The 22,877-nt window shown below is 50.0% G+C and overlaps 2 protein-coding genes and 1 pseudogene across 2 annotated transcripts in view; 1 reads left to right on the top strand and 2 right to left on the bottom strand.

The window, feature by feature from the left end:
* The window catches only part of SPTB (spectrin, beta, erythrocytic), an 89,902-nt gene extending 81,039 nt beyond the window's left edge, over nucleotides 1-8,863 (top strand). The window contains exons 32-35 of the mRNA XM_006891804.1: nucleotides 5,915-6,174; nucleotides 8,122-8,295; nucleotides 8,503-8,545; nucleotides 8,696-8,863. Of these exons, the coding sequence (XP_006891866.1) occupies nucleotides 5,915-6,174; nucleotides 8,122-8,295; nucleotides 8,503-8,545; nucleotides 8,696-8,863 (645 nt within the window). The remainder of the gene's footprint in view (nucleotides 1-5,914; nucleotides 6,175-8,121; nucleotides 8,296-8,502; nucleotides 8,546-8,695) is intronic.
* Nucleotides 8,864-14,631: 5,768 nt separating this feature from the next.
* PLEKHG3 (pleckstrin homology domain containing, family G (with RhoGef domain) member 3) overlaps nucleotides 14,632-22,877 on the bottom strand; it is an 18,329-nt gene continuing 10,083 nt past the window's right edge. The window contains exons 10-14 of the mRNA XM_006891831.1: nucleotides 20,659-20,705; nucleotides 20,290-20,301; nucleotides 18,989-19,102; nucleotides 15,875-17,288; nucleotides 14,632-15,404 (exon numbers count right to left, since the gene is read on the bottom strand). Of these exons, the coding sequence (XP_006891893.1) occupies nucleotides 14,632-15,404; nucleotides 15,875-17,288; nucleotides 18,989-19,102; nucleotides 20,290-20,301; nucleotides 20,659-20,705 (2,360 nt within the window). The remainder of the gene's footprint in view (nucleotides 15,405-15,874; nucleotides 17,289-18,988; nucleotides 19,103-20,289; nucleotides 20,302-20,658; nucleotides 20,706-22,877) is intronic.
* Nucleotides 21,033-22,877, bottom strand: part of LOC102861066 — a 5,149-nt pseudogene continuing 3,304 nt past the window's right edge.

Genomic DNA, 22,877 nt, shown 5'->3' with positions numbered 1-22,877 from the left:
CCAGGAGAACAAACAGGTTCATCCTAGATAGGGTTAAACCAGGCTGCTCTTTGGAGGCAAGAATTCTGAGGCTTTGTCCAACATACTTTGGACATGTTGCAAGGAGGGATCAGTTTTTGGAGAGGGACATTATGCTTGGGAGGGTGGAGGGACAGCACAAGAGAGGAAGACCCTTGATGAATTGATTCCGTGACTGAAGTAATGAGGGTAGGGGTGTCAGAGACAATAAAGTTGGCAAAGGATAGAGCAGGATTCAGGGCTGTTGTACATAGGATCATTATGAGTTGCAGGTGACTTGACAGCACATAACAACAACAACCATATGAACAGCACGAGCCATCTTTGTATACATGGCAAAGTCTTCCTTTTCCCAAGGCAACTTGTAACCCAGGCATATGGGGCCAGGGCCTCTGTATGTTCTGGCATTGATTAAGAGAAAGCAGATGGAAGGTGAAATCAAGGTGGGTAATGTCAGGTGTCATGGAGTTGGTTCTGAATAACCTTATGAAGAACAGATCAAGCTCTTGCCCTGTCCTGCACCATTCTCAACATCTCTGCCATGATCAAGTCCACTCTTGCAGACACTGTGCCAGTGCATCTTATTAAGGGTCTCCCTTCCAGCATGTCTTTTTCTATGAGCTGGCCCCTCCTGACAACATACTCAAAGCATGTGAGATGAGGTTTTGCCATTCTTGCTTCTAAGGGAGCACTCTGGCTGCAGGTATTCCAAGGAGCTCTGCTCTTCCGGCATTCCAGAGGATGCTCAGGGCTCTGCCAACACCACGATTCAAAGGCATCAGTGCTTTGGTTTTCCTTATTCACAGTCCAGCTTTCACAGCCATATGAAGCAATTGAAAAGACAATGATTTGGGTCGGGTGCACCTTAGGCTTTAAACAGACATCCTCACTCTAACACTTTAAAAGAGGTTCTTGGTAGCAGATTTGCCCAATCAAACACATCATTTGATTTCTTCACTGTTGTTTCTATGGGTGTTGATTATGGATCCAAGTAAGAAGAAATCAAGGTGAGTGTTAATCCTGGTAAACATCCATCATTATTTTTGGAGGACATTTTCAAAAGGAAAGAAAATGGAATGAAAGTAGCATCTAAGTCTTTAACAAAGTCAATTTCAGGAAGATAAAGGCCAAGCGAGAGGTGGAAAGTTGGCTAGAGGTCTCATGGGCATTCCACCCTCTCTCAACTCTGGAGGCTTCCCTGAGACCCCAGGGTAGGACAGCGAGGCCTCTGACCAGGAGGAGAAGTGCATCCTTAACCCAACTTTCTGGAATCCCCATCTTCTGGAAGGAGACTAGGCCAGAAGGAAGCTTCATTTGTCCCCCACAAACTCCCCAAGTCAGAGGGTTGGCCTGAAGGGCATTGAACCCAGGTTTTTTCACCCTAGTCCTCTCACTCCTATCTTCTCTCCCTTTTGAAAGTTGATCTGGGCAAAAGTTTGGGGTCTCTAGATCCTTGTGGCCAATCCAGATTTATTGTTACCTCTTTAAGATATATAACTGCTGTCACATACAAATCCAAGTATGGCGGGGCCACAGTCTAAAGAGGTCTACAACAGTAAAAGGTGAGCTTGTGTCACTGAAGATGTGATCAAACGCAGGCCTGCCCAGTTCTGGACTGCATGCTCATAATTGCCTCCCATACCTACTAGCTGGGTAGCATTAGGCAAGGCTCTTAACTTTTCTGAGCATTGACCTTTTTCATCATAGATTAGAGGTGCTGCTTCAGTTTTAGCAAGCAAGGTTGTGTCATCTGCATATCGTAGGGTGAGCAAGGAATGGGGAGGTAGCATGGAAAGAGTAGAGACAAGTCACAGGTGCTTGGGGTGGATGGGTAGTGAATGTATTGGTTATTTCTGTAAGGGAAGTGTCTTTCACTTGCTAGGTAAAAATATTTGTCTGTCAGATATTCTTCTAACAGTGAACATCCCAATTAAGACAGACTAGGAATAAGGATTGGCCATCCACTTTAGAAATATAACTGGCCTTTGAAAACTCTATGTACCTTTCTGTATAGCCCTTTAAAAAGTTCCATAGAAGCATATTTGCCCAATGCAATATGTCATTTGAATGTTGGACTGCTGCTTCTGTGAATGTTGATCCAAGTAAAATTAAATCCTTGACAACTTGAGTCTCTTCCCTGTTTATCATGATGTTGCTTATTGGTCTAATTATGAGAATTTTGTTTTCTTTGTATTGGAATGTAGTCCATATTGAAGTCTTTGATTTCCATCAGTAACGGTTTGAAGTCTTCATTGTCTGCAATCAATATGCTATCCATGTGTCACAGGTAGTTAATGAGTCTTCACTAATCTTGATGCCGCATCTTTCGTATAATGCAACTTCTCAGATTACTTGCTCAGCATGTAGATTGAGTAATGGTGAAAGGGTACAATCCTGACCTACCCCTTCCCTGATTTTAAACCATACAGTATCTCCTTGTTCTGTTCAAATAATTGCTTCTTAGTCTATGTACAAGTTCTTTGTAAATACAATTGAAACGTTCTGGAATTCTCATTCTTCAGAATTTTATCCATAATTAGTTGTGGTCCTTCGAGTTAAATGCCTTTACATAGTCAATAAAGCACAAGCTCTATCTGACATCAGCAATTCTATTCTTTATTCCACATCTTCTTCTGAATTGAGCTTGAATCTCTACAGTTCCCTGTTGATATAATACTGTAACTCTTTTGGATTATCTTTCACAAGATTTTCCTTAAGTGTGATGATACTGTCCACCATGTCTCCCACTCTATTGGATCACTTAGTTTGATAGATTACAAAAATGAACATCCTTCTCTTTCATCTTGCACTGCCTTCAAAACCTCCACTGACTCTCCTCTGCTCTTTCCCTAGTGCCATCTCCGGCAGAACCTGATCATGTCTCAGTGTTACAAAGCCTAGCTTGTCTATTTCAGTCTGATGTCCACTTTGCAACCTAGATCCTCCCCTCCTTTAGTTCACTTTACTCTGTAGTCTGAAGTATCCACAATGAGAAGGAGAACATGGCCTACTGTTCCCTGGTCCCTTTCTTCTCCTTCCCATTTGCCGTTTTTGTTCCCATTCCCAAGAAAGGTGATCCAACAGAATGTGGAAACTTTCGAGCAATATCATTACTATCACATGCAAGCAAAACACTGCTGAAGATCATGAAAAAAATGGCTAGAACAGTACATAGATAGGCAACTGTCAGAAGTTCAGGCAGGATTCAAGAGAGGCCGTGGCACCAGGGATATCCTTGCTGATATCAGATGGATTCTGCTGAAAGTAGAGAATACCAGAAGAATGCCTATTTATGCTTATTGACTATGCAAAGGTGTTTAACTATGTGGATTATAACAAGCTGTGGCTGACATTGAGAAGAATGGGAGTCACAGAGCACTTAATTGTGCTTATGTGAAACCTATCCTATATTAGGAGGCGGTTGTGTGAACAGAGCAGGGGACACTGCGTGGTTTAAACTTAAAAAGGGAGTGTGTCAAGGTTGTATTCTTTCTCCATACCTATTCAATGGTATGCTGAACAAGTTATTTGAGAAGCTGGACTCTATGAAGAGGAATGTGGTATCAGGATCAGAGGGAGAGAGTCATCAATAATCTGCATTATGCACGTGGGACAACCTTGCTTGCTGAAAGTGAGGAGGACTTGAATCACTTCTTGCAGAAAGTCAATGAATGCAGCCTTCAATATGGATTGAATCTCAACATCAAGAAAACAAAAATTCTTACCACTGGACTGATAGGCAACATGAGAGGTAGAGAAGGGATTGAAACTGTCAACAACTTCATCTTACTTGGATCCACAATTAAGATCCTTGGTGCCAGCAGTCAGGATATAAGGAGACCATTGCACTGGAAAAGCATGCAGTTAGGGACTTCTCCAAATTCTTGAGGAGTAATGATGTCAGTTTGAGGATTAAGGTACATGTGACTCAGTGGTCTTTCTGATCACTTGTTATGCACCTGAGAGCTGGACAATAAATAGAGATGGCAGAAGAATTTATGCCCTTGAGCTGTGGTGTTGGAGAAGAGAACTGAACATCCCATGGATGGTCAAAAGAACAAACAGATATGTCTTGGAGATGGTGAAGCCAGAGTGCTCTTTGGAGGCAAAGATGATGAAACTTTGCCTCTCATACTTTGGGCACGTTGCTAGGAGGGGCTGTTCCTTGGAGAAGGACATGATGAATGAAAGAGTGGAGGGTTGGTGAAGGAGAGGAAGACCCTCAATCTCTTCTCTGAGAGACATGACATGGTAACTGCCACATTGGCGTTGGACTCTAGTGTGTCAGGAAGTATGAGGGTGGCACAGGATAGGACGGGGTCCAGATCTGTTGTTCATAGGGTCGCTATGAGTCATACTTGACTCAATGGCACCTAACAACAGCCACAATAAAGACAGGGAGGAGAAACTGCCTGGACTTCTCTGACTAGACTGGACTCTAGATTCTCTTGGTCCTGAAGGTGCTCAAACATGGCTGACCCAGGGATTCCACAGACCCCTTCTCATTTCATGCTACCAAGCTCTCTTCTCCAGCAGGTAGGCCTGTGGAGATTGGGCCAGATGTCTTGAGCCAAGCTGCCTTCCTAGGTGCCCATTTGGCCCATAGGAGAGCCACCCTTCTTAAGTCCATAACAAGGGAGGCTGGCTACCCCTTTTGCCTTTATAAGTCTTACCTGTCTTTGTCTGCAGTAGGCACCCCTATCCTTAGACAAGATCATAAGGAGACACTCAGGAAGAATGGGAGGTCGGCTTCTTTTTGTGGGATCCTATAGAGAAGAGTGGCCCCTAGACTTGGAGGCACCCCACCTTCCTCCCACAGGAAGGTGCATTTCTCTAGGGCAGTGAATGGCCACTTGCACCTATGATTCTCCACCTTGCTGCACTTTAGAGCCACATGAAAAGCTTATTAAGAAATACCAATGTGCTGACCCCACTCCAGACCTGTTAACTCAGTGTCTTGGAGTAGGCCCTGGGAATATTTTTTTAAGCTCCCTAGGTAACTGTAAAAAAGCAGCTGGGGTTAGGAGTCATTGCCCTGCTCCAGTAAATTCCCATCTGATGATGGGAGCAGAGCCAAATAATCCAGCAGGAAACTGAGAGGGAAGAAAGGGGGATAGCCACAATTTGAAGTAAAAAAGAGTTCCCCTTCAGCTTCCTATGAGTGGCTTTCAAATTGCCTGAGCATCAGAACTCTGTCTTCGTATGAAATCTTCCTGGAGCCTCAACTATAACTCAGTTGAAGGTGGTCTATCTGGTTGAAGCAGGGATAAGGGCCTGGAACAAGGCACTGGGCCAGGATTTTGCCAGAAGCTTTGGAAACTCCCCTGGATGAAGTAATCAGAATCCCTGGGTCATGATTGTATCTAACTCACTGAAAGGTTTGAGTCTACACAGAGACACTTTGGAAGAGAAGCCTGGCAACCTATCCCCCTCCCCCAACCCCCCCCCCAAAAAAAAACACACCTATCATTAAAAACCCTATGGAGCACATTTCTACTCTGACACACATGGGGCAACCAGTTGCTGGAAACAGCCTGACACCAACTGATAACTAGTAATAAGATAATGACAGTTATTCAGGTTCCTTCCCCTTCTGTAAGATCCCACTGTTGTATGTTATGTAGGAAGAGAGAGGAAGCCAACCATTCGATCTCTGAAGGACAAGTTGAGTACAGATGGGGCCAGAGCATGGGCAGTGTCTGAGGAAACAGGCCGGGGTGAGAACTCATAGCAGTTCTTGGCAGAACCAGAGCAGACGGGATGGAAAGTATTAAGGAACCAAATCAGATGGGGGCCAAGACAGGCCCTTGAGAACGCTGCTGATTCCCCAGCTCTGCTGAAAACACCTGGCCCTGGTCCCCCAGTGAGATGTGCTCTTCCCATGTGCCCTGAGCAGGAGGAAGGAGAGACGTCATGGACTCAGGACCTGCAGCCACCACCACTGCCAGGGCAACAAGAACGCCAGGAGGAGAAATCCCTTGGGGATGACGGGCCGGCAACCGAGCCCATCTTTAAGGTCCTGGACACACCTTTGAGTGAGGGCGACGAGCCTATGACCCTGCCAGCCCAGCGGGATCATGGACACAGTGTGCAAATGGAGGGCTACCTGGGTCGCAAGCACGACCTGGAGGGGCCCAACAAGAAGGCATCTAACAGGTATGGTGCGGGGGCTGTCAGGTGAGGAGGGCTGGGTAGCTCCTGGGAACACCTCCACCCTCAGAATATAGGCTCTGGGTTGAAGGGGGAGAGTACCCTCTGCCTCTGGTCTGCGAGAGCTCCCAGGCACTCCTGGGCTGTCTAGGTGTGACTTGGAGTAGGAAAGGTTAATTTTTATTTCTAGTCCTGAGTTAGAACTCTATGACCTTGTGCAAGTTACATGGCCTCGAAGTTGTTTTCCCTATTTATGAAATGGGATGGTGACAGTATGGTTCCTTGGTGGTGGTGGTGGAGAGTCCTCAACACTTGGATGTCTCTCATCCTCTCTCCAGGTTCATAGGGTTTCCCGAGGCAAGCTATTACGGAAGTGAATGCCACTCCTCCTTCCATCCTTGGTGTAGAGTTGACATTAAACACATATTCTTGATCAAGTCTCCTTTTTTATTTAACCAGTCTCCTCAGTTTTTTCTTCAGCTGCGGAATAGTGTTGAGGAGAGGGAAGTTGAAGAGACACTTCCTGGAGATTCCTTCCAGTGCTTTCATGCAGAATCTAGGACCCAATTCTTGAGACAGTCAGGCCCTTGGGTTCAGTCTATCCAGGCCTGCTTCTGCCCCGAGTTCCTAAAGGCTTTTTCCTGCAGGCAGCAGACCAGGGTCCCAAGGAAATGGGGCAGCTTCAAGAGACTGAGGTCATATTCCCAGTGTCAACTGGTAGGACAAAGGTTGTCATGGCAGACAGACCAGAGTGATTTCCAATTCTTTGAACAACTTGGAGATCCAACTACCCTAAAAGAGTTTTACTCCCATATAGGGAAGCCACCAGGAAGAAGGGACTAACATTTATTGAGCACATATTATAAGCCAGGGAGCTCTGGTGGTATAGTGTGTTATGTAACCAACTGAAAGGTCAACAGTTTGAACCCACCAGTTGCTCAGTTGGAGAAAGAGGTGCAGTCTCCTGTTGTAAAGAATTTACAGCCTCAGAAACCCCATCTGTGGTCTCTGTGAGTTAGAGTGAATTAATTGGAAAAGAGTTCGTAAATGTCAGATGTTATGTTAGGGGCTTCCTGTATATAGCAGCTGACTAGATCTTTACAACAACCTTGTGGTATTGAGGTTTCTATTTTCCAGAGGGAAAGATGCAGTTGCTGCTTGGGGTTAGAAGCTCAAGAAGGTAATGAGTGGGAAAGGGAAGATGACCTCCTCACTAGGAGTCAGAAATCACAGCTTCTTAAAATGGTTCTGCAGGCAGCTGTATCTAGTCAGTCTCTCTCTTTGACTTTCCATTAAGTACATCCTCCCCATGTGCCCACTTCACCTTTCTGCCCTCAAAAGGGAGGAGACGGATTAGGCAGAAAAGCTTAATGTTTCTCAGTGTTTGTTACTGTGAAAATGCAATAATACACTTCCTTTTTAGCAAAGAAGCCCAGTAACCTACACATTAGTTTATGAGCATGCTGTTCCCATCAAATATGCCTTGATTTGCACAAATGTGCTGCTTTAAAAAGTGCCCAGTATATTTTCTAGCAAAATAAAAAAGAACAGTAAACAAAACCCTGCTCAATTAACTTCAGAGTTTCATAATGGAAATCAAATATGCTAATGATGAGAAAATGCTTTGAAAAGGGAAACTGCATTGGCCTTAGACTCAATAATTTTACTTCTCAAACTGTGTCCTAAGGTATTAATCAGTGTTATGTTTGAAATCTTATGCACAAGAATGATCATCAGATATCAATTGTGGATAATGGCTTCAGTATTTTAAGGTACAACAATAAAAAGGTTGATCTAGAATAGGATAGCATATAGCTGAAAAGTCAGCCACTAAAAACACTATGGAGCTCAGCTGTTCTCTCACACACATGGAGTCACCATGAGTTAGAATTAACTGGACAGCAACTAATGTCTGTCAGGTACGTGGTTGACCTGCTGTCTGCTTCTTCGAAGGTCTTGGAACAATCTATACTGTGTGCTCAGGAATAGCGAGTTGACTTTCTACAAAGATGCCAAGAACTTGGCCCTCGGGGTACCCTATCATGGAGAGGAACCCCTGGCTCTCAGACACGCCATCTGCGAGATTGCTGCCAACTATAAGAAAAAGAAGCATGTCTTCAAACTGAGGTGAGCTCCCTCCTCTTCACTGACCCTTCCCTGCACCTCGAACCCTCAGAATCAGTGGTTTGATTTGGCATTTGTGGGATGCCTCTGGGAAGGGTGCAGATTTTTGCCTTTCCTATTAGAAGGTGCGGCCTGGGAAGGTTCTCTCCGCCCTGCCTCAGGGAAAGGCCTCCAGAAAGGGCGCATGACAGAACCCCTTTGTCCTTCTAGGCTGAGTAATGGCAGCGAGTGGCTCTTCCATGGCAAGGATGAGGTAAGTGCAGGGCCTGCCTAGACTAGACCGAGGGGCGGGAAGAGACACCCAAGTCGCTTTTCCCTCGCAGGGGCAGCCTTGGCGGGGCCCTAGAGGGCTGTGGGCTGGGGCGCCGGCCCTCCGACTCCCCCTGACCCTCCCACCCTGCAGGAGGAGATGCTGTCCTGGCTGCAGGGCGTGAGCACCGCCATCAACGAGTCCCAGAGTATCCGCGTCAAGGCGCAGAGCCTGCCCCTCCCCTCCATCGCCGGCACCGACGTCAGCCTTGGCAAGAAAGACAAAGAGAAGAGATTCAGCTTCTTCCCCAAAAAGAAGTAGCAGGGCCGCGGCGGCCCACGGTGGGGCCGGGGAGCGCCGGGCTGAGCCGGGGACGCGGGGGCGCACCGCCCTCGTGCTCCGTCGCCGCCGCTCCGCCCCGGCCGCCGCCGCCTGCCTGCTGTCTCCGGGCCGGCCGGGGCCCCGGGCCCCCTTCTGCACTGCAATCGCTGCCTTTGCCCGCCCGGCCCGGGCCCTCTGCCCCTGCCCCCAGCGCCTGCCTCCACCCCTCGCCCGCCGCAGCTCGGCCCCCAGCGGAGAGGGGCTCCCAGCTGCTCGGAGCCTCCGGGCCTGGGGGCAGGAGACGGTTCTGTGAGGCACAAGGCCTCCTCTCCCCAGCCCTCCTCCAGAGTGGAGGGGCGCCAGCCCTCCTGAGTCCCCTTAAAATAGCTCGAAGAAGGAGGCTGATGGGGTTCCTCAAATGCTGCCCACTCGTAGAGCAAGTCTTGTTGGGGCCACCTCCCCGCTAGACACAGCCAGGGAATGAGAGAGGAAAGAGGACACTGGAAATGTCTGACCTGCCCCATGAGGCTTGGGGAAGGAACCTTTGGGTGGGCCCACAGAGCCCTCACTCCGGTCCAGGAGCTGTTGGGAGGCTGAGGGGTCAGAACAGAAGACAAGGCCTTGGGTGACACCAGCCTTTTCCCCCATGGAACTTCCTAAGAACTGGAACTCTCACCTCAGGGGCCACCCACCCACATCCCTTCCTCCAACTAAAAGTGTACCCCCCATGTCCTTGGGTCCTGACTGCAAGGAGCAAACTGCTGCCTCAGCACCCTTTGGTGGCGAGAGGGAGATCAGAAAGCTCTCAAACCGTCCCTCTTTTAACACGGTGGGGAGAGCTTAGGGCCCTTAGACCTGAAGGGAGGACAGATAGGTCCTGACACTACCTAAGGCTCTGCCTCTCAACTCCCGACCCTCGCCCAACTCCTAGTCTCAGAAACCAGCAATACACAACTTAGACATAAGGCCCCTGAGGGAAACCGTACATAGATAAAAGATGGACGTTCCACTACCTGGAGTCATTGGCTCCCGATTCTGACTCCTGGTGAGCCCATGTGTGTGGAATAGAACCCTACTTCATAGAATTTTTAAGGCTGTGGCCTTTCAGAAGCAGATCCCCAGGCCTGTCTTCCAGGCACCTGGAGTAAAGCACCCCAAAGTCAAATGCCCATTTGTGTCTTGTCTGCAGCTATACCCTCTTTAGAGTATTGGCTGAATGGGCAGCAAAGCTTATCTATGACCTTGGGTGGCAAACATGATGGCAAATGTAGATGGCATCACAAGACAGATGCCAGGACCCACACCATGATGGTGTGATACCCCTGATCAGGTTCTCCGGAAGGTCCTAGCCTTGTTTCTTGGGGATCTTGGGGTACAGAGGTCACCAAATATTTCCCCTCCCTGCCACTATGCCAAGCACACCCTACAAGAGCTCTGCAAACTACAGCACCAGGACTACCCTTCATGCTGCTGAGACACTGCTGGAGAGACCACTATTCCACAACTATCCCCACCACTCCACTCTGACAGCAATATAGCTCCAGCCCAACATTTTATCTGCGGTTGGGTCCAAAACACTGCTCAAACTGAGATTAATAGGTATCTTCACCAGAGACCATAAAGGTCCCTGGTCTGGAAACCCGAAAGGAAGGGGCCTATGTTTGCTGTGTCCACGACCTTCCCCATGGGAAGGAGCCTTAGACACCCTGAGAGGATCTGGTGGAGAGTGGGTGCAGCTCAGGCAGAAGCCACAGGGCAAAGGTGAGCCATCTCAAGAACCCCTAGCTTGTGCATATCAGCACAGGCACAGCTCAGAGATCACCACCACCCTGTGGTCTGACATGTCAGGCTGAAGCCAACTTCAGCACACAAGAACTACAGGAGGAAAGACAGGATCTGATGGAGCCTGATTTTCCCCAGGATCAGGTGCTCCCACCTCTGTAACCAGGGTCTTAATTGGCCTCAGTGCATCTAACCCTGCCGCTCTCTTCACATCCACATGGAACCTAGCGTGTACCATTCACCAGCCTCTTTTTATACCTGGGGAAACCAAAGCAATGGGGCAGCGAGGAAGCATGGTACATGGCAGGACATGTCCCGCTCTGTGGAAGAGAGCATTTCTCTTGCTGAAGAGCAGATGGTGGCAAACACCTCCCTCGACTATTTCCCTAGGTTAGTCATTGGGGATCCAAGAGACAAAGAGCCACCCTTCCCTTCCATGTGGGCCAAAGTGGCACTTGAAGTGAGAGACTTCAGCAGGAAACTCCACACACTCAAGGAAGAAAAGGTCCCGGTGAAAAGCTAGGTTCTCACCACCCAGGTCCCCAATGGGCAAGGGCAGCCAGCTGCATGTGACCCACTATCCAGCTCCCAGACATCCCTCCACATCTACAGGCCCCAAGACATTCGAGCAACTAGACTGAAACAGCAGGTTGTGGGCAACCCCGTTCTACCCTGGGGCTAAGCTCCCATATCCTGGGAAGGTTTCTTTCCCCTTTACATTTTCTACTCTGCAGTCTTTTCTTTAATGAGATTTCCAACCTAGGTTGACACACTCCAATCTGCACCAGCATAATAAGGCTTCCTCTCCAGGGCAGTTTTAGAGGAAGTCCCTTCTGGGTATGGTCAGGCGGTCCTCTTCCCTCTCTCCTTCCCTTTGTCCCCTGGCCTTGACTGCCTGGCTGAGGTGGAGGGCCCTAGGGCTTCCCTGGTCCTACTCTCACTAGCACCTGTAACAGGAGGCCTGTGGAACACTCATCTTCCCCTCTACGCCATTCCTCCTTCCTATTGGAGGGCAATTGGGGTCCCCTAGGCTGGCCCTGAATCTCCCCCCCACCATTCAGGGGAAGTGGATGGAGATCCAGAGGAGAGGCCAGTGGATCACATGGCGTGGTCCTTGGACAAGCATGCTCAGGGAGGACACAGGGAGGAGGTGGCTGAGAGGAGGGTGGCCCTGTTGGGCACAGACCATGCAATCTGGGCTGGCCCCGGGGCCAGCTGGGCCTCGTCCTCCCCCTGCTCAAATGTGCTTCCACCAACCAGAGGAAACCCATTTACTAGTTTTTCTAATAAATCAACAATGCTCTAAATGCCTCGTTTCTTATTGTACCAGCCCTTGTTTCAGGAGCTCTGGTGGCATAGTGTTACATGGTATGCTGTGACCAAAAGGTCATCAGTTCTAATGGCCCAGCTGCTCTTGCTCTGGGGGATAAATACAGGTAATCTCCTCCCATAAAGATCTGCTACCATGAAACTTAATGGAGGGTTGGAATCAGCCTGACAGCAGTGGGTTTAGTTTCTGGTTTTGTTGCCCATTGGAGTGCAAATGGTTGAGCACTCAGGTTGGTGGTCTGAGTCTACCACAAAGGTGCCTCCGAAGAAAAGCCTGACAGTCTACTTCTGACAGCTGCTAGTTACTGAAAGTTATGAGGAAGCAGTTCTCCCCTGACATATGTAGGGTGGTCAGAGTTGGGCTCACTCAAGGGCAACTAGATTGGGTTTGTTTCCCTTTAAGCTGATCAAGGACTAGCTGAGCACAGGAAAGGGACGAATGAGAGAGAAAATAATGTACAGAGTGATAGCCAGTCGTTCTGATTTGCCCCTGAGAGTCACTGGATGAATCTACTGGCTCCCAGGCTTCGTACCTTATCCAAGGAAAAACTTATTCAACTATTCAACAATTCTTAAGATGAGGATTGCTGCAGGGCAGACTTAGTTGGGCAAAGTAGGTGTTTCCTTACACAGCTCAGGAAAGAGATCCTCCAGGTCAGTGGTCTCAGGCCTCACCAGCCACCAGAGTCCTCAGGTCTGGGTGGAGCATGGGAATAATTTCTTTTTAAAGTTCCCTAAAGGATTCTTTTTTTTAAATTTTCATTATTATTATTTTTTTTATTTTATTATTTTTGTGAGTGTACTGTCAAATCAGATCTGACTGGTACAGGAGGAGATTGTCCCTCCTTCCCCGGCAGAGCATCTGGTGGATTCAAACCGTGCGCCTCTGGGATTGTAGTTGCAGCTCTTTGCCACTAAAGGATTCTAATGTGGAACCAATGAGAACCATTGGCTGCTCCCACGCTCCTGGATCCTACTAGATAGTTGTATAAGGATCACCAGGGGATGGTATTCGCTACAACTTTCCAGTCCCCACCCTCTGAAGAGTCTGAATCAGAGTCAAGTAGGCAGAGAAGAAGCAATCCATCCCTTTGATTTGTAGATGAGGAAACAACAGTTTAGCTCCTCTGGTGCTTTTGCTCAGTGTCACATCCCATCACTCTTCCAGTGGTCACTAAGGTGACCACTGAACACGCAGGCCAGTCAGCTGGCCCCGTCACGTTTCTGCAGGGAGAGACCCCCACTCTCCTCAGGTCTTGACCTTCTTTTTTTTTTTCTTGACCTTCTGAGACTCAGTGGACTCATCTTCTGATGGTGATCCGTGGACCCCTGACACAATGGGATTGTGGGAACATTTGTGGGACAGCTCTATTTCCTGAGGTCTTCAGAATCCAATTCCTACCTCCCCTCCTAGGAAGAAATGGGACAAATCAAGGCTGGTCCACCACGGAATAGGGGAAGGAAGCTCAATGAGAAACAGTGAGGGATTCTCGAGACTTCTGAATCAGATAACCCTTAGAGAAGTGGATGGGGGCTGGCGATCCATCCAGAAATTTGTACCTGTGATATAAATCCAATGTTGCCTGCCACCTTAGGACATTTCTAGTGTGCAAATTTAGAATCCTTGTCTTCTAGGATGTCTGGGAACTGGAAAAGCAGACATTGGAAATTTCTACCTTTCAGAAATATGTTGTTTATGTTCTTCTCTCCAAGCTTGTTTTAATTTTAAAAATCCAACTTGGGCACTTGGAGAAATGTGCTAAAGGCTCTATACCTCCTAGAGGACCTCAGGGCTGTGGACAAAGCATTCCACAGTTGAGGAAACAACTAGAGAACAAGTTGCTTTCCGCATGCCTGCCTCCAGTATGAGCATCCTAGTGTCTTATACTTCATGAGCAAGAACGAAAAATGAGTGTGTGCAGAGGGACAGCTCATATGTCCCAGCCTCCCTCAGCCTGGCACCCCGGCCGGACCCCAGTAAGGAGGCCACACACAGGTCGGTTGGTCAGCAGTGGTTATTGCACTATTGGCAAATAATGAAATGTGTGTTCATTAGAGACAACCACAGGGGGCCAGCCAGACAACCCTCAAAAGTACCTGAACGGAGTCAAATACATTCTTAAAAGGAAAGGAATAAACAGAAGCAGCACATGCTCACACACGGGGCACAGACAAACCACAGAAGGGGAAGCAATAAATTATTGGCCTCATTCCTGCCTGGATGCAGGAAAAGGCACAGTTAAAGAGCAAAGTCTCCCCAGGCCACCTGCCACGGTCTCCCCTGGGTGGGCCCGTTGGTCTGGTGGTGGCCAGCCAACACTGGAGGCCTGGACTGGACTGTGTCTTTCTCATCCTTGGAAGAGATGAGCTTAAATATTTGGCTTTTTACCAAGGATTATATACAAGGGACATAGCTACACTGGCCTCAGAGCAGGCAAGTTGCTCCAAGTCCCAGGAGTGCCAGAGGGTACATAGCACAGGTCAACAGATGAGGGTGAACACGTGCTGAGGACAGCTAGACACAGACAAGTTCTTCATGAGAGTGAAAAGGACAATCCTTTCGAAGGCCCTGGGTGGGAATTCATATGAGTCAGGGAGACCCCAGATTTATGAGGAAGTTTGGAGGTTCTTCCCATGTCTCCTCCCCAGAGTCACAGTCAGCCTATGGAGTTCAAGGCCTGGAATTTCTCCCTCAGGTTTCTCACTCTGCCCTGATGGCTTGGGTCCACAGGCTCCCTAGGCCCTTCGTCCCTCAGCTGATAGTCTCCAGACTCCTGGACATCTTTTTGGCCCTGTCCCACCCCAGCAGCCCGCAAGCTCAGGCCCTGACTATTGCCCTTCTCATCCAGGCCCTCAGGCCCGGGCCCCTTTTCCATGACAATCACCCTCTGGTGGTTCTCCAGGATGAGGTCCGCAGTTACATACAAGTCCTCGTTTCCATCCAGCCCAGCCTGGGGTGGTGAACCAGGAACCCGGGGTGGTGAACCAGGAGCCCGGGGTGGTGAACCAGGAGGCTGGGGCTGGGCAGTGGCCCCAGCTCCCTGTCCCCGCTTGCTGGTCAAGCTACAGCAGTGACTCACTCTGCCTGACAGAGGTGGCTCCATCATGTTCTCGGGCACTGAACGGCTACGGTTGACAGGCAAATGGTGAGCCCGGCTGCCCTCGGTCGTGGGCGCCTCGTCACGAGAGGCATACTTAGAGCGTAGCACTCGGACATCAGGCCAGTTGAAGGTCCTGGTGCCGAAGGGACTGAGGGGGCTTCTGATCGAGGACTGGACCCCAGGTGAGGTGGTCTTGGGGCCAGCAGCCAAGGAGCTGGAGGTGAAACGCCATGGGGAGGTTTCTCTGGCAGAGCAGGGCTTGTGCAGACAGTGCTCCTGGACATTCATCTGCTCATCATTGAAGAGGGACAGCTTGGGCCTTCTCTTACCTGTGGGGAAGGAGAGCTGCCTGAGTCACAAGGGAGAGAGGGGCAAGCGGGCCAGGCTGGTTGTTGAGGTCTCATGTGTCATAACAAAAAGCTCATCTATTATCTGGGGCACTAAAATCAAAGCAAAATGGGATGAATGAAGAAAAGGCAGTGAAAAGAGGGCCAAATGTCAAAGCAGAAGATGAGAGCTCAACACCTCCACACAAATAACGTGGCCATGGCTGTGAGCAGGTCTGGGGGAGATAGTGGAAGAGCTGGCCCAGGGAGGCCTCCAGGGATAGATGACCTAACTCAGTCCAACCACCATGGCACAAGACTTTACCTCATCCTTTCAGTGGTTCAGGATCCAGCTTCATCTTAGGCTGAGGTTCCTTTAAAGGTCTACCACCCAGGTGCTGAGTGCCTCCCAATCCCAGAGCCTCCCTGCCCCTAAACCTGAGGAAGGGCCTACTCTCTGCTTCGAGTCATACCTTTGCCACCCAGTGGCTCTCCAGCCTCCTCCTGCAAACAAGGAATGGTAGAACTCTTCCCATTCCTTTCAGAAGCTGCCTTCTTCCAGTACAGGGGTGGTCTGGCCATCACTGGCTTACTGCTCTTGATCCGAAGGCTATACTGGCGGGCCAGCTGGTAGACTTTGTTCTTGACTCGCTCATTCACGTGGCTGTCCATCATGTGGGAGAGCTGCACAAAGCTGGGGTGTAGGGGAGTCACCAGCTCCCCGAGGCTACTACTGCTACTCAGCTCCTTCACCAGCTCCTTCAGCTCCCGGGCCAGCTGGGCCTGGCTCGACTGCTCTGTGGGGGAGACACTCTCTGGAGAAGCCATGGCAGACTCCTCTGTGATGGCGCCCAGTTCATGCTCCTCCAGGATAAAGAGTGGCTCGTGTAGGTCAAAGCCGTTGGCCTGGCCTTGTCCCTTGGGAGGGCTCCTCACAGCAGACTCTATGTCCTCCCACAACTTCAAAATTTCCAAAGACGGACGGAACTCAGCATCTGTGATGGGGACTGGGTTCTCAGTGCTTGCCTGGCTTGATCCTGGGAGGTCAAACAGGGCGCATGAAGACGATTGGGACCCTGCCTGTCTCTTGGGCCCCAGCAGGGCCACGGGTTCTGGGTCTGGTGGGGGAAGGTTATTGAATCTGGAGACCGAGTTTTTCACCAGCCCTTTGGGGATGTAAGAGAGACTCTCCCGGCGTCGGATGCTAAACCCAGCATCATGGTGCTCGGCATTTTCATAATAACTCTTGATTTTGTCCAGCAATAACCGGTCTCGGGTGGAGAGCAGCGGTTCCTTCTTGCTGCGAGTCCAGTCAGGGTCAACCGGGCAGCCTGGGCTAGAGGGCTCTGTCCCATTGATAGACGGGCTGCTGTCTGCAGGCCCTCCCTTCCTCACATCCGCATCTGGGGGCAGCTGGGAGCTGAGTGAGTCTGTGATGCTGCCACTTCGGGCTGGGCCCTTCTCACTGCCCTCCAGGCTGAGCACACTGCTACTGCGCCTGGCCAGCCGAGGGGACGTGAGGCCGCTGGACTTGCCATCCTCCACAGCCAGGCTGCTCCGCCGAGAGAAGCTGCTGACGAAGCGCTCAGCAATGACACCGGCCTGGTCCAGCACAGAGGGCGGGAGGAGGCTCTCGGGGTCCTGAGCAGCCGCTATATCCTCCTCTTCCTCCTCACTGCTCAGGGCCTTGAGGTCCTCGGTGCTCTCAGCTACCACAAAGTCCACCATGTCGCCCACATGGTCCATCTCCGGCAGATCCTGGTCAACCTCTGGGTGTATTTCCGGAACTTCTGGAGACTCTGCATCAGAGGGCATTTCCTCGGTGCTGGGACCTTCCATGGCAGTGAATACCTCCTGCTCGGCACCAGGGTCTGGGTCTGGCTCAGCCTGGGACACAATAGAGAGAGATCATGTGAGATATAGGACATATAGGAGAGGAGGGGAAGGCATGGCCTTTAGTTCTGGAGTAAAGCAACCAGAAAGACTGTGACTCGAAAGTGGGTGACAAGTCCTCAGAAAAAAGGACATGATCATGTTCCTTTGTCACTCTACATCTGGGGTGCTGGGCCATGTCCATAGCTTCAAGCAAAAACCCAAGAGGATACATGGATGAGGCAGAGGCTGTTCTCAGTGGCAGCCTGCCTGGGAATTACAGGGGTAAGAAGAGGACACACAGAGTCAGGTACCCACTGGTCTCCAGGGAGCCTCTCTCACAGGTACTCCCAAGGCACAAGCTTCTGGTGTCCAAGGCTGAGACAGTTTCCCTCAAGGCCTAGGGATTCCCACACAGATCAGAGTTCAAACACAGGCCTGAGCACCATGAGAGGTAGGGTGTCTACCTTCATTTCAAGACCAGGGCCAAGCATACTCTGAAATGTTGTCAGAGGGTGAGGGCTCCCATCAGGCAGCCTCTCAGTCTGTGAGCACAGCTCAACTTGCCATATGCACAGCCAGACGGGAAGAAGGGAAGCAAATGTGAGGTTTCCCTCTTGACCACCTTGATGGTAATTTGAGCCATAAGTGACCAGCACAGGCAGTGGTCTTTGAAGAGAAGACGAAAGCAAACAACCTACATTTAAAGGAAGCAGAGTGGATTCCACTTATTCTCATTGAGCAGCTGCACAACAGGACCCAGGACTGGATCTGCATGGCCTGAGACAGCAGCCACCAGTCACACAGCTTCTGAGCAAGTGCAACGTGGCCAGTCCAGAATGCGGCCTGCTGCTAGTGGTAAAATACGGCAGATTTCAAAGGTTTCCTATCCAAAAAAAAATCAATGACTTTTGATACTTAAATATTAAGTATCAAAAGTCATTGATTTTTTTGGATAGTCAAGATGATAGTATTTTGGAGAAATTGGGACAACTAAAATCTATGACAAAATTACTCTCACATGCTTCTTTTGAAATGTGTAAAGTAGCAACTAGAAAATTTTAAATTGGTACAGTGATAATGGTGAGAGAACACGTGCGGCTTCTCATGCATAGCCTGGCTGTGAGGCCCACCGGGAGTCTAGCTGTAGATTCATGACCTTTCCTTGCATCTTTGGAAAGGTTCAGCCCTCCTCAGCCCACAGGCATCATGGGCAGTGGAAAAAGAAAGAGGGCTTCTGAGACTCAAGTCTGATCCCAAAGCAGTCTAACCTCAGACAAATCACTCAACTTCTCAGAATCTCTTTTCTTTCTAAGGCTGTGGTGGAGAGCAAAAGAGAAGAATAAAACTTGGGCATTGAGAAGGTGTCCAATAGAGAGAAATACTCTACTTCTTTGTCTAGGTGCACACAGCATTTTAAATGTCTGGCATGCTAGGGACACAGCAGAGGCTCAGCTAAGGAGGCCTGAAGTCTAGGTCACTTCTGCTACCTGCACTCTTAAATAGGGGACTGCAACAACCCGGAGGAAGGCACCTTTTCCTAATTCATAGAAAAGGGCTGTCTGATCACCAACTTGTGAGCCCACAGGTGACAGGCTACCTAATGGAATGAGAGTTTCTGTGCCTGAAATCCCATCTGCACACCTGGAGGTCTGGGTTCCAGGTACATCAGTACCATCTCCCTCCCACCTGTTGGCTGTTCCATAGCTGCTCACCTCTGGCAGAGAAGAGATGGACTCAAAGCTCATGTGCTTCTCAGGACTTCCTGGAGACCGGCTGCCTGGCCTTCTGTAGCTCTTGGACCCTTCACACTCCCTGCGTCCCTTCCCCTACAGCAAAGAGAGGCCACCATCAGCTTCCAGGACAATGGGAAACTCTTCTGCCCACACCTGCTCTGAGGAGAGCCCACCTTGGAATTAGCCATTCCAGAACCAAACTGGTCAGGGAGGCCTGTGATGCAGGCAGGCGTGTGGTCTCTTAAAGTCCAACCCACTTTCCCTTCCAGGCCAAGTGGACTTGACCCTCCCCACACCCAACCCATTAGTCATGCTCATCAATCAGGCAGTACACTGGTTAGCATCCATTTCTGGAGCAGAGCATGCCAGGGGCTCACCAGGGCATTAACAGCGAGCAACGGGGTTAAGAGTGCTGACGGCAGGAGTAAAGGACTAGGCAGGAGGTAGGGGAGTGGGTTCTCGACAAGCATGCACGTGCTGGGGAGCATGCAAGGAGGAGGAGAGATCAAACAGACACCTCACCATAGCGCCCCGGGAGAAAAGTAAAGCGTTGGCCCGATAGTGCCAGCAGTGGAGGGCGGCCAGCAGGGAGCTGGCAAAGTCGGCTACCTGCTCCGCCACTGCCAGGCTCTCCTCCTCCTCCTCCTCCTCCTCTGAGCCTGGGGGCTCCGGCCCGGCTCCCTTCTTGCTGCCTTCATGCCCAGCCAGGTCGTCCAGAGAGACCTGAAAGGCCTGCTCCTCCTCCTCCTCCTCCTCCTCCTCCTCCTCCACCACCTCTTCCTCCTCCTGGGCAGCCCCTTCCGCCTCTGGCTGCAGGCCCCGGGTACGGGGGTGCGGCTCAAAGTCCAGGAGCGTGCCGGCACTGCCTGCGTGCTGTTCAGAGCACAAGACCCCTCGTGACTGACCTGGGCAACCTCCCCTCCTCCTGCCCTTGGTAGAGGGTAGGGTAACATCACACAGAAAACCATCTCTAATCACCCAACCCCTGGTCTCCCCTGGGGGTCAGCAAAGAGCAGCGCCTCATGGCAGCAGGGCTGGGGCCCAAGAACAGGGTTTGGTCAGGAAGTGAGACTCCTGCCCCCAAGGAGTCTCATCTGGACAAGAGGGAGGGGTAGAGCAGAGAGGCTCCAGGCTGGGGGGCCACCAGTGGGGAGCTGTTCTAGGAAAAGGGTATAGAGGGATCAACAGGGTTGGGGATCAAATCTTATTCAGCTCTACAGGCTGGAGCATAGCAGGTACTTGACTGGCCCCACCCAGCCCATGGCACCCATCTGCCTTACCTTCATCCCTGTGTCACCATTGGGTCCAGAGCACATGAGGAGAGAAGAGGGAAAAAAACAATAAGCAGGAGAATTGAGGCTCCTGACAGAGGACAGAGGCCCAGACTTCTCTGAGGAAGGCCTCCCTGGAGCCCCTATGCCCAGGGCCCTCATTCAGTCTCCAGGGCTTTCAAAGGAAGTTCTGAGGACAGGATAAAGTGTGGGTGTGTGAGGAGGAGCTGGCTCAAGGTACCCCTGGAGAAAACGAGGTGGGGGTGGGTATCTGCTGCCAGGCTCTTTTCTCCTCAGGGAGGGGACAGAGTAGAGTATGCTGTTTTGACAATCCTCTAGGGCTAGAACACTGTGAATGGCTGACCAGCCCCCTCACATATGTTTACCTTTCTCACTGAGCTGCCTGAGCAGGTGTCTGCTTGGCTCTGAGGAGAAAAAGGAGTTGGAAGAGTCAGCAGAGGTTGGGAAACAGCTGTGCTGGCCCTAGTCCCAAGCTCACAGCGCCACCAGTCTGTCACCAGCTCAAAGTTCGCTCTGGCTTGGCTCCCAGCAGCCCTCGGGCCTGAGGGGAAGAGACTTCCACAGTGGCCCCGAGTCCCCTCAGGCTGCCCAACCAAGCCAGGCCAGGCCATTCCCAGCCAGGAGCACTACCCACTCTCCCACATTAATGCACCTCGCCCAGGAGAGTTGAGTCCCAAGCTGCACCCCACTTCTGACCAATCAGCCTGGGTCTAGAGGCCCTAGGCTTCACCTCAAGCCCCACCTGCAATAAGCATGCCAGCACACTAGCTACACCCCACATCCCACCAAGCCCCCCTCAGGGCACCCCAGCTGGAAAGCAGAGGTCGCACCCGACTTCCTACGGCCCTTAAGGCCTGGCACCATGAAGTCTTGATGCCGACTGGGGAGTGTTGCCCGGCTGTACAGGGGCTGACCAGGCTCTGGGGACAGGATACAAAATACATCCATTAGGCTGATGGTGCCCCTTTAACCTCAGTTTTTCTAGGGACAGGCCCGAGATAGGAGGCAAGGATAAGGAGACACTGCTTCGGGGATCTCCGTCTGCAAGCATTGGTGGGAGGCATAAGGATGGTCACTATATTCTATCAAAAGGATCCGAAAAGGAAGACTCCTTAGCTGTCTTGGGCAGAACAAAACAACTTATTTTGTACTGAGAAAACACCAAGGGGCTCTGGTGGCATAGTCTGTAGGAAGTTGTGCTGCTGACTCAAAGGTCATTCCTCTCAGGTGGTTCAAATCCAACAGTAGTTCCATGGAAGAAAGGCAATTTCTTCTCACACAATTCACTGTCTCAGAAACTCAGTAGAGGGCCAGGTAAGAGTTGGTTCCAACTTGACAACAATGAGATAGAGAAAAGTAACCATCTAATTATATTATTATTATTATTTTAATATTTCCTCAGCATTGTATTTTCCTTCTTTTCAGACAGAATAAGAGGTAGGGAGTAAAACAGGATCCCACTGTAGCCTCTGAAATGTATGAGACCTCTGATGAGATGGCTAGTCAGATTAGATGGAAGACCTCTAGGATTCTTTTAAAAAAACCTAATTACTACACTCTATTAAAAATATGGTTTATATCTAAGTGCCTAGCTGATGGTATTAAAATAAGCATCAGTTGTCTTCTTTTTTTAGTTGTCTTCTTTTTAAGCAGAGTTCTCACCTGCTAGCATATATCAAAACATCCTCCTCCTTTTAGGGTTAAGCCTCACCCAGAAAACTAGTGTTGCCAGAAGTCTAGTAGTTTGGGTAAAAAGCTGGCTAGCTGGCTTAATTCAGAGCCTGTCTCCTTGCCCTCTCACTCTGTCGTGCTAGGAAGTGCTGAGAATTGTTTCCTACGTGGCTGCCTTGGGATCTAGGCAGTGTGTTCAGGGAGATTTTACACGGAAGGCTGTGGGCTGCAACACTCCAGTGCACAGTCCTTTCCTGGTGATGATAATTGCGGGGGGAAAGTAGACATGCATGCTGATTTCACAGGCTGTCCTCAGGATCTCAACAGCCTTGCTGTGTTCAAGATCTTAGAAGTTCACATCATTAACACCGGGGATTTGGTCCCCCTCTTTGAAGTCCTGCTCAATGTGCATCAGAGTCAGGAATCACCTTGGAGATGAAGATGCCTAGCTGGGATGCCTTTCCCGCTCAGATGTTAAATCCCAACTGAGCTCCAAGCGGCTGCTTTAGTATCACGGTTCATGGGAAAAAGTAGGCCAACTCACTGTAGTCTGGTGCTATACTCTGTCATGAGGAGGGATCCAAGCTGGGGGATTTTCATAGGGAGGCAGCACTGGGTAATCATCCTAAGTCCATTTTTTTGACAGGCCCAGTTGTCAGGACACAGCCAACAAAGACTCCACCTGCCTATAAATCAGTTTCAAACTGGAAGCAGGTAGGCAGAAGGGTCACCTAATTCTTTTTAAAGTAGGGGGATAAAAACACTCCCCAAAATAGAAAATGTTCTACTCTTTCACGTTAAAACTTGAAATCAGAAACATTTTTTAAAATGCCAGTTTAATGACACAAACCGAAATTGAACATCTCAACAGACCCATTACAAAAGAAGAAATTGAAAAGGTAATA

Source organism: Elephantulus edwardii, unplaced genomic scaffold (genome assembly GCF_000299155.1).
Source record: "Elephantulus edwardii isolate Elephantulus edwardi_28Jun2011 unplaced genomic scaffold, EleEdw1.0 scaffold00104, whole genome shotgun sequence".
Taxonomy (NCBI): Eukaryota; Metazoa; Chordata; class Mammalia; order Macroscelidea; family Macroscelididae; genus Elephantulus; species Elephantulus edwardii.
Note: the sequence above shows the minus strand (reverse complement) of the source record. Positions and strands in the feature narration are given on the sequence as shown.